Source organism: Mesoplodon mirus (assembly GCF_964341445.2).
Source record: "Mesoplodon mirus genome assembly, chromosome: 15".
NCBI classification, from domain to species: Eukaryota; Metazoa; Chordata; class Mammalia; order Artiodactyla; family Ziphiidae; genus Mesoplodon; species Mesoplodon mirus.
In genome coordinates, this window is record NC_138991.1 from 32,905,939 (window position 1) to 32,921,825 (window position 15,887).

General features: G+C 49.8%; 1 protein-coding gene across 9 annotated transcripts in view; it reads right to left on the reverse strand.

Moving 5' to 3' along the window:
- Positions 1-5,806: 5,806 nt before the first annotated feature.
- Positions 5,807-15,887, reverse strand: part of SMURF1 (SMAD specific E3 ubiquitin protein ligase 1) — a 102,438-nt gene continuing 92,357 nt past the window's right edge. For 6 of the 9 annotated variants that reach the window (XM_082643780.1, XM_082643782.1, XM_082643778.1 and 3 more), the window contains 6 exons: positions 15,223-15,401; positions 14,124-14,261; positions 13,270-13,390; positions 12,143-12,344; positions 10,576-10,660; positions 5,807-9,075 (listed from right to left, as the gene is read on the reverse strand). In XM_082643780.1, the coding sequence (XP_082499906.1) occupies positions 8,976-9,075; positions 10,576-10,660; positions 12,143-12,344; positions 13,270-13,390; positions 14,124-14,261; positions 15,223-15,401 (825 nt within the window). In that variant the 3' untranslated portion in view covers positions 5,807-8,975. The remainder of the gene's footprint in view (positions 9,076-10,575; positions 10,661-12,142; positions 12,345-13,269; positions 13,391-14,123; positions 14,262-15,222; positions 15,402-15,887) is intronic. The other 3 variants (XM_082643784.1, XM_082643779.1, XR_014296018.1) reach the window with 2 other exon arrangements.

The window sequence follows — 15,887 nt, forward strand, 5'->3', positions numbered from 1 at the left end:
AATTTAGAAGGACTCGCCCCTTTGGGAAGTGTACCACATGTGCAGTGAGGAGGACAGCCTCTGAACAGCTCAGGGCCCAGAGAGCAAGGCCCCCTCGGGGCCGGGGCCCTCGACCCCCAGGCCTGCCCTGTACCCCAGTGTCCCAGGCTAGCACAGGGTGAAGCCTGCAGCTGAGTTCACCCAAACCTCACCACAAGTCCAGTCCAGGGGGCGTAAACAAACGTGCTAGAAGCAGCGAAAGCTTGAGACTGTGGTGGCGCTGGGATACCATGGGGTGCCAGCACATTTGGGGTGGGTGGGACTGATGGCTACACCTTGAGGTCACCGTGCTGGTCTCCAGTCCTGGGAAACAGGTGGGCCCACAGCCCCTCCACTGCACAGAGAGGTGCAGCTCAGGGTGAGCAAGCAGCTCCTCCACGTCCCAGAGCCAGTCGTGGAGGAACAGCCTAAACCTCATCCAGCTTGACTCTGGCCCCCGAGGCTGCACCCTGGAGCACAGATGGAGGCCGAGGGGCTGGGTTTTGCCCAATTGACTGGACTCTCCCATTCTTTCTTTTTTTGTTTTTCCTTCATAAACTTATTTATTTATTTTTTGGCTGTGTTGGGTCTTCGTTGCCACACGCGGGCTTTCTCTAGTTGCAGCGAGCGGGGGCTACTCTTTGTTGCGGTGCGCGGGCTTCTCACTGCGGTGGCTTCTCTTGTTGCGGAGCACGGGCTCTAGGTGCGCAGGCTTCAGTAGTTGCGGCACGCAGGCTCAGTAGTTGTGGCTCACGGGCTCTAGAGTGCAGGCTCAGTAGTTGTGGTGCACGGGCTTAGTTGCTCCGCGGCATGTGGGATCTTCCCGGACCAGGGCTTGAACCCGTGTCCCCTGCATTGGCAGGCGGATTCTTAACCACTGTGCCACCACGGAAGTCCCTCTCCCATTCTTTCTTTGGAGCTAATTATGAGTTATTTTACAAATATTTGGCTGTTTTTGTGAGAAAGCATCTTGGATTGCAGAATGACAGAAGCCTGTATCTAAAATGACAGGTGTCATCGTGCCGTCAGGCTGGACGGGGAAGACGCCCATCTGACAGTCCTCACTGTGTAACAGGGTCTCGCGAGCCGGGGTCAGGACTCAATTGAAACAAGCCACTGAGTTGCCCTTGTGCGCTTGGAGAGTTGGCATGGAGCCTGGTGGTTGCATAGATGTGTGGATGGTGGTTGGGTGAAGGGAACATTTGTTTCTTAGCCTCGATAGTTGGGAGTCTGGAGGCGGTATCCTGGTGAGAAGGGCCCGGATTCCGTGCCAGGCTCGCCCACACTGTGTCCCAGGCACTGACCCTGGTTTCTAGGAAAACCAGCCTCCGAAGAGCCAGGGCAGGAGAGAGTTCCCCACTGGAGACCCAGCATCTCCCGAGTGCTGCCTGGAAGTCGGAGTTGGGAGTCCTGAGCCAGTGCTTCAGTGACCAGGAGCCTCTGCATTCTTCCCCGAATGTGGCACTGCTGGGACCTGGGTCCTCAGGAACCAAGGAAGGTCAGAGAAAGAGGTCGTGTGGGGAGCCACACATGGTATATGCCTCTGATTCTCCAATCACTGTTTCAAAGTTAGTACGATTATTAGACTTCTTTTTAACTGTAAAATATATATAACAGAATTTACCATTTTAACCATTTTTACGTGTACAGTGCAGTGGCATTGAGTACATTCACATCGTTGTGCAACCGTCACCATCTTCCATCTCCAGAACTTTTTTTTATCATTCCAAACAAAAACTCTGTTCCCGTTAAACACTGTCTCCCCCTCCTCCTCTCCGCCAGCTGCAGGCAAAACCCCTCTACTTTCTACCTCTATGAATTTGACTACTCTGGTAATCTTACATAAGAATCACAGGATATTTGTTCTTTGGTGACGGGCTTATTTCACTTGGCATAATGTTGTAGCATGTGACAGAATTTCCTTCCTTTTTAAGGCTGGATAATGTTGCATTGTGTATATATATCACATTTTCTTTACCCATTCATCCATTGATGGGCACTTGGGTTGCTTTCATCGTTCGGCTATTGTGAATAATGCTGGAATGAATGTGGCTCTTTTGAGGGGAGTCGAAATACCTGTTCAGCTCCCAACTTTCAATTCTTTGGGGAATATATACAGAAGTGGAATTTCTGGATTACATAAGGTAGTTCTATTTTTAATTTTTTGAAGAACCTCCATATAGATTTCCAGAGTGACTGCACCATTTTACATCCCCACCAGCAGTGCACAAGTGTTCCAATTTCTCCACATCCTTGCCAACACTTGTTTTCTGATTAAAAAAAAAAAAAAAAAAAACCTTTTCTTTTTATAAGAACCATCCTAATGGGTGTAAAGCAGTATCTGTCTCATTGAGGGACTGGTTTGCATTTCCCTCATTATTAGTGATGTTGAGCATATTTTCATGAGTTTGTTGACCATTTGTATCTTATTTGGAGAAATACAAATTCAAATCCATTGTTCATTGTTTTTTTTAAGTTGTAGGAGTTCTTTATATATTCTGGATATTAAGCTCTTATCAGACACATGACTTAACAGATATTTTCTCCCACTCTTTGGGTTGCCCTTTCATTCTGTTGGTAGTGTCCTTTCTTGCCCAAGTTTTAAATGTTTATTAAGTTCAATTTATCTAGTTTTTCTTTTGTTGCCTGTGCTTTTTCATTTCACATCCAAGGAATCATTGCCAAATCCAATGTCGTGAAGCTTTTCCAAGTGTTTCTTCTAAGAGTTTTATAGTTTTAGTTCTTACATTTATGTCTTTGATCCATTTTGAGTTAATTTTTATACATGGTGTGAGGTAGGGGTTCAGCTTCTTTCTTTCACATGTGGATATCTGGTTTTCCAAGCAACATTTGTTGAAAGACTGTCCTTTCCCATTGAGTAATCTTGGCACCCTTGTCAAAAGTCATTTGGCCACATACAAGGGTTTATTTCTGGGTTCTCTATTCTATTCCATTGGTCTGTATGTCTGCCTTTTTGGCAGCATCATACCATGTTTATTACTGTAGCTTTGCAGTAAATTTTGAAATCAGGAAGTGTGAGACCACCCACCAAATTGTTCTTTTTTTTTTTTTTTTTTTTTCCTTTTTTTTTTGCTGTACGTGGGCCTCACACCGCTGTGGCCTCTCCCGTTGCGGAGCACAGGCTCCGGACATGCAGGCCCAGCGGCCATGGGCCACGGGCCCAGCCGCTCCATGGCACGTGGGACCTTCCCGGACTGGGGCACCAACCCGTGTCCCCTGCATCGGCAGGCGAACTCTCAACCACTGCGCCACCAGGGAAGCCCCCAATTGTTCTTTTTAAGATTGTCTTGGCCAGTTGGGGACCGCTGTGATTCCATGTGAGTTTTAGGGTGGATTTTTCTATTTCTGCAAAAGCGTTGTTGGGATTTTTATATAGGTTTGTGTTTGAATCTGTAGATCATTTTGGGTAATGATGTCTTAACATTAGTACGTCTTCTTACTCATGATCCCAGAGTGTCTTTCCATTTATTTGTGTCTCCTTTCTTTCAGTTTATAGGGGTTTTTTTTTAATGTTTTTTAAAATTATTATTTATTTATTTTATTTTTGCTGTGTTGGGTCTTCATTTCTGTGCGAGGGCTCTCTCTAGTTGTGGCAAGCAGGGGCCACTCTTCATCGCGGTGCGCAGGCCTCTCACTATCGCGGCCTCTCCTATTGCAGAGCACAGGCTCCAGACGTGCAGGCTCAGTAGTTGTGGCTCACAGGCCTAGTTGCTTCGCAGCATGGGGGGTCCTCCCAGACCAGGGCTCGAACCCGTGTCCCCTGCATTAGCAGGCAGATTCTCAACCACTGCACCACCAGGGACGCCCCTATAGTTTTATAGTTTCAGTGTACAAGTCTTTTATTTCCTTGGTTAAGTTTATTCCTATTTTATTCTTTTTGATGCTACTATAAATGGAATTGTTTTCTTAATTTCTTTTCCAGATTGTTCATTGTTAGCATTATAGAAACACAGTTGGGTTTTGTTTGTTGATTTTCTATCTTGCAACTTTGCTAAATTCATTTTTTAGTGTTAGCAGTTTTTTGGTTTGTTTTTAATCAGGAAGAAAACCATTTATTTTAAAATAGTGTTGGCAAAAATTTTCTTTGGAAAAAAACCATTTTAGTTGTTGGACAAACGTGGTAAAAAGTATGAAAAGATAGGCTTCGGTCTAGTTTCTTGAAGGAATGATAAGAACCAAGTAAGAGCTCTCTGAAATGCTTCACTTAAAAAGAGGATCATGGGGGGATAGAATAAAAGATGTAAGTTGGGTCTTGAGGAAAAGGTGGGACTTGAGAAACATAGAAAAAGACAGGAGCGAACCAGGAGACAGTCTGCACAGGTGGTGGATTCTTCAGGAGGGACCAAGGAGTATTTCGACGGGCACCTGGGGCACCTCTGGCTAATGAACCAGCTAACTGAGATGGAGGGGAGAGGAGAAGGTCAGAACCACGGGTAACAAACACTGGATTATGAGCCACTGTGAGCTGGTGCTGAAGTTTTCACCCATCATTAGAAAAATCAGTGCACCAAAGTGAGGTCTTCATAAAAGACAACCAAAACAAGTCTTTTATTGTGAAAAGTTTTGATGTTAAATGTCCTTTTTAAATGATATGTTGGTGATACAGATGATTTTTATCTGGTAAGTATATTTTACTGGTCTATAAAACAGAAAAGTTTGGGAAATACTAGTCTAAACATCTCATGGCTATATGAGATTCCTTATCACTAAAATAGTGTAAGATATTTTTCACCTGTAGCTTATATTTAATTCCAAAATCTAATGAAGAGTCCAAAAAGAAAAAAAAGTGTGGGCCTATATCATGTATATGTATAGATAAAAAAGCTTAAATAAAACACCACCAAATAAAATTCAGGACCATTTTTACCCCATGCCTCATAATTGTAATATGATAAAACAACTGTGTGTGACACAACCTAGTTATGTTGTTCTTTTTTATATTTTTGCATAACATGTATTCTTCTTAGTGAATTATCTAGTTACTATATTCATGAACCTTCCTGTCTACCTTCAAATATTATACTTCACCTATAATGTAAGAATCTTACAACTGTAGACTTCCATTTCTACCCCCATCCTTGGTGCTATTGTTACATATTTTATTTCTATATATGATACTAACTCCACAATACATCATTATTATTTTTGCACTAGACCATGCATTCTTTTTTTTATTATTATTTTTTAATTTTATTTTTGGCTGCGTTGGGTCTTCGTTGCTGCGTGCAGGCTTTCTCTAGTTGTGGCGAGCGGGGTCTCCTCTTCGTTGCAGTGCGTGGGCTTCTCACTGGTGGCTTCTCTTGTTGCGGAGCATGGGCTCTAGGCACGAGGGCTTCAGTAGTTGTGGGGTGCAGGCTCAGCAGTTGTGGCACAAAATTTTTTTTATGGCTGAGTAGTATTCCATTATATATATGTATATTTTATATATCTATGTACCACATCTTCTTTATCCATTCGTCTGTTGATGGGACACTTAGGTTGCTTCCATATCTTGGCTATTGTAAATAATGCTGCTATGAACATGGGGGTGCATGTATCTTTTCGAATTGGTGTTTTTGCTTTTTTTCAGGTATATGCCCAGGAGTGGGATTGCTCTATTTTTAGTTTTTTGAGGACCCTCCACTGTTTTCCAAAGTGTTATCAATCTCTCCTACAATTCTAACTGTAAGTTTTCCCCTTTCTTTAGAAGACCACTGACTTCCTGTCTTATGGGATGTAAAAAAAAAAAAAAAAAAAAAGCTGTTCCACACCAAATAACAGACGCCAAAAATGTAAAGTTGTGAGTTTATTGCATATGTAACAAAATGAACCTGACCGCCGGGGTCCAGCCTGCTGTACAATCACTGTTTGTTTTGTGTTTCCAGCTGGTTCTATAACCACATTAAATAGAACTAGTATTTCTTTAAATACTTTTGATTTTGACATAGAACATTTAGTGTACAACTTTCACAAAATAAATCAGCAATAAAAACAGTGGGAAGGATAACAAGGATAGCAGCAATACTTAAAAACAAGACATTACAAAATAAATTAAAAAATACATTATAAAGTGGTTGAGAAACAAAAATAAACAAATTTTTAAAATTCATACTACGTTTTGGGAAGGCTGCCATGCGGCACACACCTGGCTGCGGACGGGGGCGGAGGGGCGTTTTCTCGGACAGCTCCGATCGGAGGACCACCTGACCTGCATTTGGACCACGCGGCCGGGCAAGCTCTGGGGCCGCAGTTCCAGGCGCTTCTCCCTGCAGGAGCCCCTCCGTTCTCCCCACAGCACTGGCAGAGCGGTGGTTTGCTACATCCCTGAGGGTCGGCTGATGACCGCTGGTGAGGCAAGCCTGGAAGTCGGGCCCTGAAGCATCTGGGCAGAGAGCTGAGGGGACCAGGTGGGTCGCTGGGGTTCCCGAGAAGGGCGACAGGTGGGGAGGCTCCCGCAGACCCCAAAACCCACGGCTTGCCACACTGTTCTTTGGTGGGGGTGGTTGGGGGTGGGGAGTGTTCCAAAGGCCCAACCCACTGTGGACAGTTTCGGTTCTAAGAGCAGCGCCACCGACAGCCCTGCTTGGCAGGAGTGACCTGGAGCTCCGGAAGTTTCTGCTGTGCTAGGCTCCACAACAACCCACGCAGCTGGTGAGGTGCCCGCGTCCCAGTACGAAAGCAGAGACCCAGGCCTTGCGGGCAGGTAAGTCAACTTACCCCAGCAGCCCGTGGAGGAGCCAGGACGTGAGCCTCTGGATCTTGCCGAGGTGACACCTGACACGTGAGGGCGGCCTGGGGCCGGCAGGGGCACTGCCCACCCCACCCTCCAGCCCCTGCCATCAGCAGGAAGGCAGCTTTAGAGGAGGCAAATGGCACATTCCTGCTTCCAAGTCTTTCCAACCACTAGACCCTTGTTTCCTTCCTCATTTACTGCGGATTTTGGCCGACACCACAGGATAACTGGGTGGGCCTTCCCCCCTCAGTCTTGAGGGCCTCAGTTCCCGGATGGAAGTCCCCTCCTTGCGGTTTAGGTCCATGTTACAGAGGAGACCTGTCTCGGCGGGGAGAGTGGTGGGGGGGGCGGTGTCTGTCTGTATCATTCATTTCTTCATTCCTCCAGAGGAGGACCCACGGCAGCCAGCTTCCAGGACGCCAGAAGGTGTAATGGTAAACGAGACACAGGAGAAGCCCAATAGGCAAGGCAGGACTTTGGAAAGACTCGGCCCGCACTCCAGCCTGGACGTTCTGAACGGATTACATTCTCCTTCTGCAAGCCAAGGCATCCTTCCTATTCTAGAACCTCAGCAAGTCACCCAGAAGCACGGCTTTCTCTCGCTCCTGGAACCTCCAGCCAGCGAACTCTGGCCCGCCAAACGTCAGACCACTGGCTGCTTCCCGGTCAAGCAGAAGAACCACAGCAAGATGCAGAGGGTAAGTAAGTACGCCTCCAAACCTAGCACCGTCCACAGGTGTTAGTAACAAAAAGCACAGACGGGACAGTTGGCCAAAAAGCTCCTTCCAAACCCACCTCAGACCCACAGCTGGATCCCAGCACTGAACCCAGACCCTTACAACAAAACTTCAACAGTGGAATGTCTTGCTAATGAATTACCCTGCACTCGCCCCCCAAACCAAAACCGCCACCATACGGGAGAACTTGCTGCCACTGCTGTTTTTCTGCTGAACTTTAACTATCTGAAATCAAACCACTTTGTTAAAATACTATTTGATCTTCTGTGCAAATTGGGAAATGGTGGTAGAAATCTAGGGCCAAGGCTTGCTTTGGCCTTGCTCATCATCTGGACAGGTGAATGGAGCAGCAGTTGTTAGTGTCACCATCAGACGTTGGGGAGGTGGGCTGACGTATCAGGGTGGAGTGGCCCCTCTCTGCCTTCAGATTTCCATCCACGACCTACTTCTTGTAAACGAGTAACCTGGGGTGGATTTAGGTCATGGAGGTTATCCGTCCTCTCTCTCCCTTTCAAGCTAGTTTGCACCAAGCCAGCAGCTACAATGATGGAATTTTGTTCTATTAGTTTAGTTCTTAGTGCTTTCCGCAGAATGGTTTGTTAGCATCCACATGGCCCAGTCGATGCCCTTCCAAATACAGGTGGGGGCAGCAGCCACAGCCTGCGCCTGGCTGCGAGGATCTGAAGCTGGATTTGGTCTGCTTGTTTATAAGCTCTGTTATGTGGTGTTTTCGCTGGGAAAATTTTTCAAACTGGATAGATAACGTGGCTAAAGGGACTCTTAAAAGGAAAGATCATTTTTCTCTATGCAAAACAAATTTTTCAGCCAGGAAACCCTGAAAAGAAAGAAATACCCAGGCCTCCAGCACAAGCTGCCCCGATTCCCTTACCTTTCCAAAAGGGAAGCACAGTTTTGACGCCAGCTTCCTGCAGTGGCAGAATTCCAATAAGCATATATTATACGGTTATTGTTCAGTTAGAAATTAATCTGCTACCCAGAGCAGGCTGCTAGGATGTGAAATTTGGAATTTGAGCTGCTGAACTTGAAAACCTCAGGTCTGCTTTGAGACAGAAGAGCTAGTCCAGCTACCAGGGCCGAACCCTCAGGCAGCCCCGCTCAGCTCCATAACTGTGGGTCAAGACTCCTCTAAAGCCCACAGGGCAGTGAGCCTGTCACCAGAAGTGTTACAACCGTAGCAGAATATCCTGTGTGACCGAAGCAGTGCTAAACCTGGCTGCGTTTTATTGGATGGGTGATGGAAGGGGTGGGGTGGGGTGGGGTTCTGTCAGGAGGAAAATATGGGTGAGAGCCACCAACTGAAGTCCCCCCGCCCCCCCTTGCTCCCCCTACGAGAAGCAGGGGAGACAAGCCTTTCCCTCGGGTGTTCTAGGATTCCAGGGCCTCAGCCGGCTTCGCAGAGGCGCACAGAGAGCTGTCGCTTGGGGTCTGGTGGCCGTGAGCTAGCGTCTGCTGCCTTGGGCTGCACATCACTCCACAGCAAACCCACAGGTCTCCTCCACTGCTGTCAGCAGCTTCTCATAGAGCTTCTCATATGACTCGTAGGGTGGAATGTCGATCCGGTTAAAGCTGGAACGGGACAGAAAGGTGAGAGACTCACTGCTGGTGCCGCCTGGCCTGAGGACCTGCTCCCAGGACAGGGCCAGGGCCAGGCCACAGCAGAGCCTTTGTGGCCACAAGCGCACACATGGTGGGGACAGGGCAGAGAGGACGGGAAAGCATCTCATCCACCAGGTTCTGGGAGATGGAGGAGAGTTTTCCCCTCTCCTCTGGTGCTTTTCTGCTTCTTAGGCAAAGATTTTCAGTCAACACACAGCAAAACAAATCTTGTAAGATCTTCCAAGTGAGTATGTACTGGTTAGGTTAGGACAAAGCTCTCAACTTGTTTTGTCTGTTGTTTTGGGGAGAAGTTACTTCTCAGACCAGGCACACCACGTTTGCAGGGCACTGCAGTCCAGGCTGGCTGCAGTCAAATCACCACTAACAATTCACTGCCTGTGTGTCTAATCCCCTGTGACTTAGATCTGAGAGCAAAATGGGGCAGTCTGGAGTATTTCCTGCAAAAACAGAAACTGTATCTCAAAAATAATAAAACGTCAAATACCTGATAGAGGATTAAACGACTGGGTTAGCATTTCCTCAGGGAAGTTCATTCCCAAAGCTATGGCCAAAAGACACCTCTGTAGACGATATTACCTCATAACAAATCAAAAAATGCAAGATTCTGACTGAGAGGGCATATAGTGCCTCTTGAATTACTAGAAGTTAAGTGATTGAGGATGGCTTTTGTCAAGAAGGAGTCGGGCTAAACAGTGTGGAAGCTTTTCAGGGGGCTTAGCACTGTGGACGTTCTTCACGTCCATTTTACTCGAAGCACTAAACCATTAGAGGACACAGCCTGCCAGGGTGGGAGCAGCCCTGTGCATCAGCACACACCACCCCAGGACGGCCACGCCGGGTGCAGACCCTGGGCCCGGGGAGGGTGCGTCCTCTATCTCAAGGATGTGGAAACCCAGTTCGATGTCGTGGACGGCGTGGGAACCCACAGCCTTGGTTTCCAACCAGGAACCTCCCATCACATCACCATGCATCCCGGCAACATTTGGAACTGACTCTCGTGAACCAGAGGTGGCTCTCGTCTCAAGAAATGGCTCCCAAAGTGCATGTAAGTGATTTGATTTTAAACCACAAAGGAAATAACCCACTACAGATATTGTTTAAGTGAAAATCAAGGGAGGAAACATTTTTCAATACACAAGGTACACCTGTCATATGCAGAGTTCTGAGAGGAGACCAATAACTCCAAACTTAAAACTGCAGTGTTCCCTCCTGACACTGCACGTGTGCGTACACACACACTCACGCACACACGTGCGGCAGGACCCAGCGAGGTGACAACTGGGGCCGGGGAGCGGCTCCAACGTCAGTCACGTCTCCAGATAAAACTGGGTTCATGAAAGAGCCTCGTGCTGACCCTCACGTGCGTGCTGTCCCACTGCAGAGTCCAAGTAAGAAAACAGCTCAGAAAAGTCACGCACGGAGACGGGCTCCCAGGGCGCTGGTCCTTACCAGGTATGGGCCTTGGGCAGGTTGTCTGTGTTCGCGTCGATCAGGTGGATGGTGAACAGCCGCGGCCCTGCGGCGCCTGTAGAGCCTTACAAGACAGCATTCTAGTTAACACGCTTCAGAGGCCGAGGCTGGGCCTTTGTCGCCACCCCGAGGCCCTGGTGCCAGGCGGCCGTCCTGCCAGAAGGTCACGGGGCTCACAGGGCCACACGAGCCTCTGCCTGCTTTCAGGATGCACCTACCATGACCATTAAGTGACTAACACCAGACATTTTAGAAAATCACAAGAGCAAGACAGAGCAAAGGCAGAGACCACTCTCCTCTCACACCCGACCACGAGCCTGCTCCAGGGCGCTTATCTGAAAGCAAAATCCTTCAATCGCCAGTGATTTTTTTTGTTTTTTCTTTAACAGAAATGTCTAGCAAGCAGGATATAGAGTCAGGAAACCTCCCCAGGCAGAGGCCCAGTGGCAAAAGAAAGACACAAAGGCTGGGACCAAAGCCCTAGGACGAGAAGTAACTTCTCTCACTCCAAGAGGAGGAGGAGTCTACAGGGAACGTACACGTGAAATCTATCTGCTCCCACTATTAATATGCAAAGTCCCATTTACTAAGTTTTAATATATTAAGATTCTTCACCTTACTCCTGCCGGTTGTCAGGGTTATCAAGTGACAAAAGCCCCAAATTTTACAAATCAGAGCCCTAGAGAGGCCTTCAAGGACTTTCCCAGTTGGCTGTGCTGAGCACGAGCCCCTCCAGGCCCCTCCTGAGGCTCAGAAGCCTCGCTGTGGATGGCCTCCCACCCCCTCCTCCTCCAGCTCCAGACCCAGGTAAGCCAGAGACCCAGCCGGAGCCAGAAGGGATGCATGAGAGGATGGGGACCTAACTGGACAGGGGAGCCTCTCAGGCAGGCCCCTTGTACAGATGAGGAAACCAGGGGCCCGGGAGGACCCCTGGAGCTGTAACCCACACGGCAGCAGTGTGCTCTTAGAGACTCAGGACTGCAGTTAGAGAGCTGCTGTCAGAAGGTTCAAAAATTAATCCATGGTGCATTTTTAAATGGCTTTCTTTCCCCAAAGCCTTGTTGCTCTTTGTACCCTCTCTCTGTCACCAATTCTGTTGAGGGAGGGAAGCGGAGGCCCCGGTTCCCCTGGGCCTTCCTGGCTCAGGTCTTTCCAGACCCAGCCCTGTGTGGGCACCAGCTGGCCAGCACCCACCACTGCTATGTCATGTGGCTCAGAGGCCCTGGGAAAGGTGGTCTGAGGGGGGCGGGGCTCTGTGTGATGGACATGCCCTCCTACGTCTTTCCAGATGTTTTCTTTCAACTTGGGCAAAGGATAGTAGAGCCTCGAGCCCTGAGAGCAGCAGAGATAAGGGCAACCGGAAGGCCATGGCCCTTGTGGAGGGAAGAGGGTCTCTCCAGCCCCTTGGCCAGGCAACACCCCTGCAGTGCCGAGTGTCTGTCATGAAGGACCCGACGCCATGTCGTCTCCTGGCGACGCCCCAGGACGACCACCCGCCACAGCCCGCGCCCCGGCCCAGCGCCAGCCCCACCGCCACATCAGTCACCTTGCAGCGCCTTGAAGCCCTGGAGGGGGACCCGCGTGGAGCCCGTCACGAACTGCAGCAGCCGGGCCCTCCTCTCCTCGTCAAAGGTCTCCACCGCCTGCCAAAACCACCGGACCACGTTGCTGTCGGCCCCGCAGTGCTTCAGCCTCGTGTTGGACTTCCAGTCGTCCAGGTCGATCTTGTCCAGGCCGCCGATGATCAGCTGTGAGGGTGTGAAGGCAGGTCACCTCCCCGACGTACAAACCGACGGTTGCCCAGCTCCCAGGACACAGAGAGCGTTACAAACCACGTCCCGACAAACCGGACACGCGTTCAGACAAGTCGACAGACACGTACACAGCGGGCCTGAGGCCCGCGCTCTGTGTCTGCACCTCCGGGCCGGCTGCCACCCCGAGGACGCTGGTGTGGCTACTCATGTGACGTTTCCTTAGCAGCGCGTGCATGTGTGTGCGTGTGCGTGCGTGTGCTGCACTGGGGAGGACGGAGGACCAAAGGACCAGCCAGAATGGCTGCACGGGGCCGCCTCCTGGGGACGCATAGGGCTTGAAGTCTAAGGAGAAAGGAACAGGCCAGGGACATGCTTGTTGCTGCGACCCGCTCCGGAGCCATCGCTCCCCCCGGGGAGGCACCTCGGGGCCCAGAGCTCTGGCACCGCCCTGGGGGGCAGAAAGGCCGGGAACAGCCTGAAAGGCAAGGGCTACTTGGCGCCAGAAGTGGATGCGGTGTGAGGGAATGGCTTTGTTCACGCCCACGAAGAAGGACCAGAAGCGACAGGAATACTTTGTTCTGGGCCTAATAACAGCCAGAATCAAACAAAAGTGGAGCAGCTGGTCATGATAACTTCCTCCATCTGAGGTGACCCCACAGGAGGGGCTTAGAAAGCTGGCGAGCCTGCCCAACAGTACAAGCCGCACAACGCCCGGAATGATGTTGCAAGAGTTATCCGGATTCCCTGCCACCAGGCGGGCACCAGGCCTTGGCATCAACTGCTCAGGCCTCCCCGACCCCCCACTCCGCCCCCAGCTCTGCCTCTGCTCTCCTGCAGCCCCGGCGGCCCCTGGGCCTGCAGGGATGGAGCAGCCGAGGACCGCCCGTCACGCGCCCTGGCTCCGCAGGCGCTCACGCACCTCCAGCTCCTTCTGGTCAAAAGGCTTCAGTAAGTGTTGAGGGATGAGTTCATTAAACCCCTTCTGAAGAGCCAGGAACTGGGCCTCAATCCCCCTCATAAACCTCCAATTTACATATAACCTGAAAGAAAAATTCACACGTTGGAAGCAGTATCAACTGGTTCGTGAACATCATTTTTTTCTCCATTAGTTGGTTCTGATATCCACTCAACCCTGCCCACCATCCTCCCCTAATGGGGAGGAAAACCCCACTGGCGGGCAGTACCCAGCCTAAGAGTCAGGTTAAACCTAAATCAGCCCCTCCCTTAGATGTTCTGATTCTTTGCTTGAAATAGGAGTAGGATCTAACCTGACCTGTGACAAGTGCCATAATGTAAAAATATGTTTGAAAAGAAAATACAGGGCACAGTGAGAACTACACACCAGTCTGACAGCCTGAGCACAGACATGCCCACGTGTCTCAATTTCCCATGGAAGTCACTAGTCATTTATTTGCCTCAAGAGGTGGGAAAACAGACTATAAAGAGGTGGACTTCCATCACACCAAGTTCAAGGAAACTTCGCCAAACTTGAGGGAGGCCTACTCCTCCCTCCCGTGGCTATACCACCTTCACACCCACAATCAGGCGGTCACTTGAAAGCTACCCCTTGGGCTCTGGGGTCATGAATCCCCCTTTAACGGGTCAACCCTGGAGCCCACCGCTGACCCCGCCGGTTTCTGGAAGTCTCTGCCGCTACCATGACTCTGGTCCAAGCGCTCCGACGACCTAAATGCGGCCTCCCCCATGCCCAGGACAGTCCCAGGCCCCGCCAGTCCCAGCGGCAACCCCCAGGTGCCCCCGAGCATTACCTACCGGACGTATTCTTTCTTGTTCTCCTCTGTGACAGGGACATTCCTGCCGTTGGGTTTCAGTTCATGCTGAAGAATCCTCCCGAAAGCGTTGTGCTCCACACAGAACGTGTGGTCCAGCACGGGGGTGATGTCGTTCTCTCTGGGAAGTTAGGACAGAAGATGGATGTCACTTAGGCCTCGGCCACCGCGCGGGAGCAGATGGAACACTGAATCAACAATCAGTAGGAAGAGGGACCGGCTCCTCCTTTGCAGAAGAGGGGTGACGGTAGTGACACTGCCCTGTGACTTCACGGGACAGAGCCAGCTGACTGCTTTGTACCCTGAGTCTCCGAGCGGACAGGAGGGAAGGATGAAGGGGTAACTGAGTCAAAGGGAAGCCTCGCCAAGAAAATACGGCGCCCCCTTCTCCAGGCAGCCTTTCCAAGGGCATCAGTTCAAGGAAGCACTTGAAAGTCAGAACTGGCTCCTTCATCTGCCATGTTTCTGGAAACACAGACTAGGAGGTTCTCTATAGGATAAAGGCCCTGGCCCCCTGCAGACCTGCCTTTCAAGCTGGGACACGTGGAAGGAGGTGGACAGAACACAGGACACGATCGAGTCCTCAGCTTGTCCCCCAGTCCCAGAGCCTGGACCTCTCATTCCCGTGAAATCGGTCCTCACGAGGACCCCCGACACCTACGGTGACCGTGTAACTGTGCCTGTTGCTTTTAAGAGAGTTTTAGGATAATCCTAAAACAAAGGCACCTAAATATTAGGGTGATTTTGGATACCTTCTTGGCTGGAGACACCCCAGAGTGTCACAAACCAACCAACCACCAGGCCTGGGGATTAACATTCACAATCATAACTTAATAAGTCAAGGAAACAGCAAAAGAAACTAGTCCATGATGAGAAACTGGCCAGACATTACGAGGAAAATGTCAATTAAGTATTTTTGTTGAATCTACTTTTATGTTTCTGATAGTTTGTTTCTATTCTCCGATTTCACACCCATCCCCCAAATACATACCCACGTGCACACTACACAACACAAATGGATTTGGGGCACGCTAAGACAGGTGACGATGGATGCATTTTCAGTTAACTGAGTCAGTACTTACAGAATCCACACTAAGCTCTTATGAAGTTCCGGGTCCACCGACTCCAAGTCAGAAAGCTGGATGGGTTTCCCCAGTAGCTGCTTGTAGAAGGGAACTGTGAAACCCCCGTTTATGTAGTGTCCATGGAACACAGCCAGACCCATAATCCGACCCACAAAATGGAAATAAGACAAGTGGTCCTGTAGGGGGCACCAGAGAACATGAATTCGTGAGAAAAATGACCGGCCAAGGCAGATGGGTATCTTGTACTTTCTCCAGGTTTCTTGAATTAGTTACTCACAGGCTGCACTCATGACCAGATGAAAGACCGCTACGTAGGAGGTCAAATTTAGCGCATGACTTTTGGAGAGGTCATCTGAACGATACCTTATATTATGCCCTTGGTTCAAACACCTTCTCAGAATTGCTACCTAATTTGCGGGACCCAGTGCAAAATGAAAATGCAGAACCCCTTATTCAAAAGTTGAGAATATCAACATGGTGACGGCAGAGAATCAACCAACCCTGGTCCCTTCTCAGCACAGGGCCCGGTGCTGGCACAGGTTACTCGCCCAGGAGGCCGCCGGCCCCTCCTTCCCACTGCACCACGAGGAAATAAAGGGCAAAAAGATAACCCCCCTTCTTCCTCTGCCATCCCTCCCCCATCCCACAGAAGAGAAAAAATC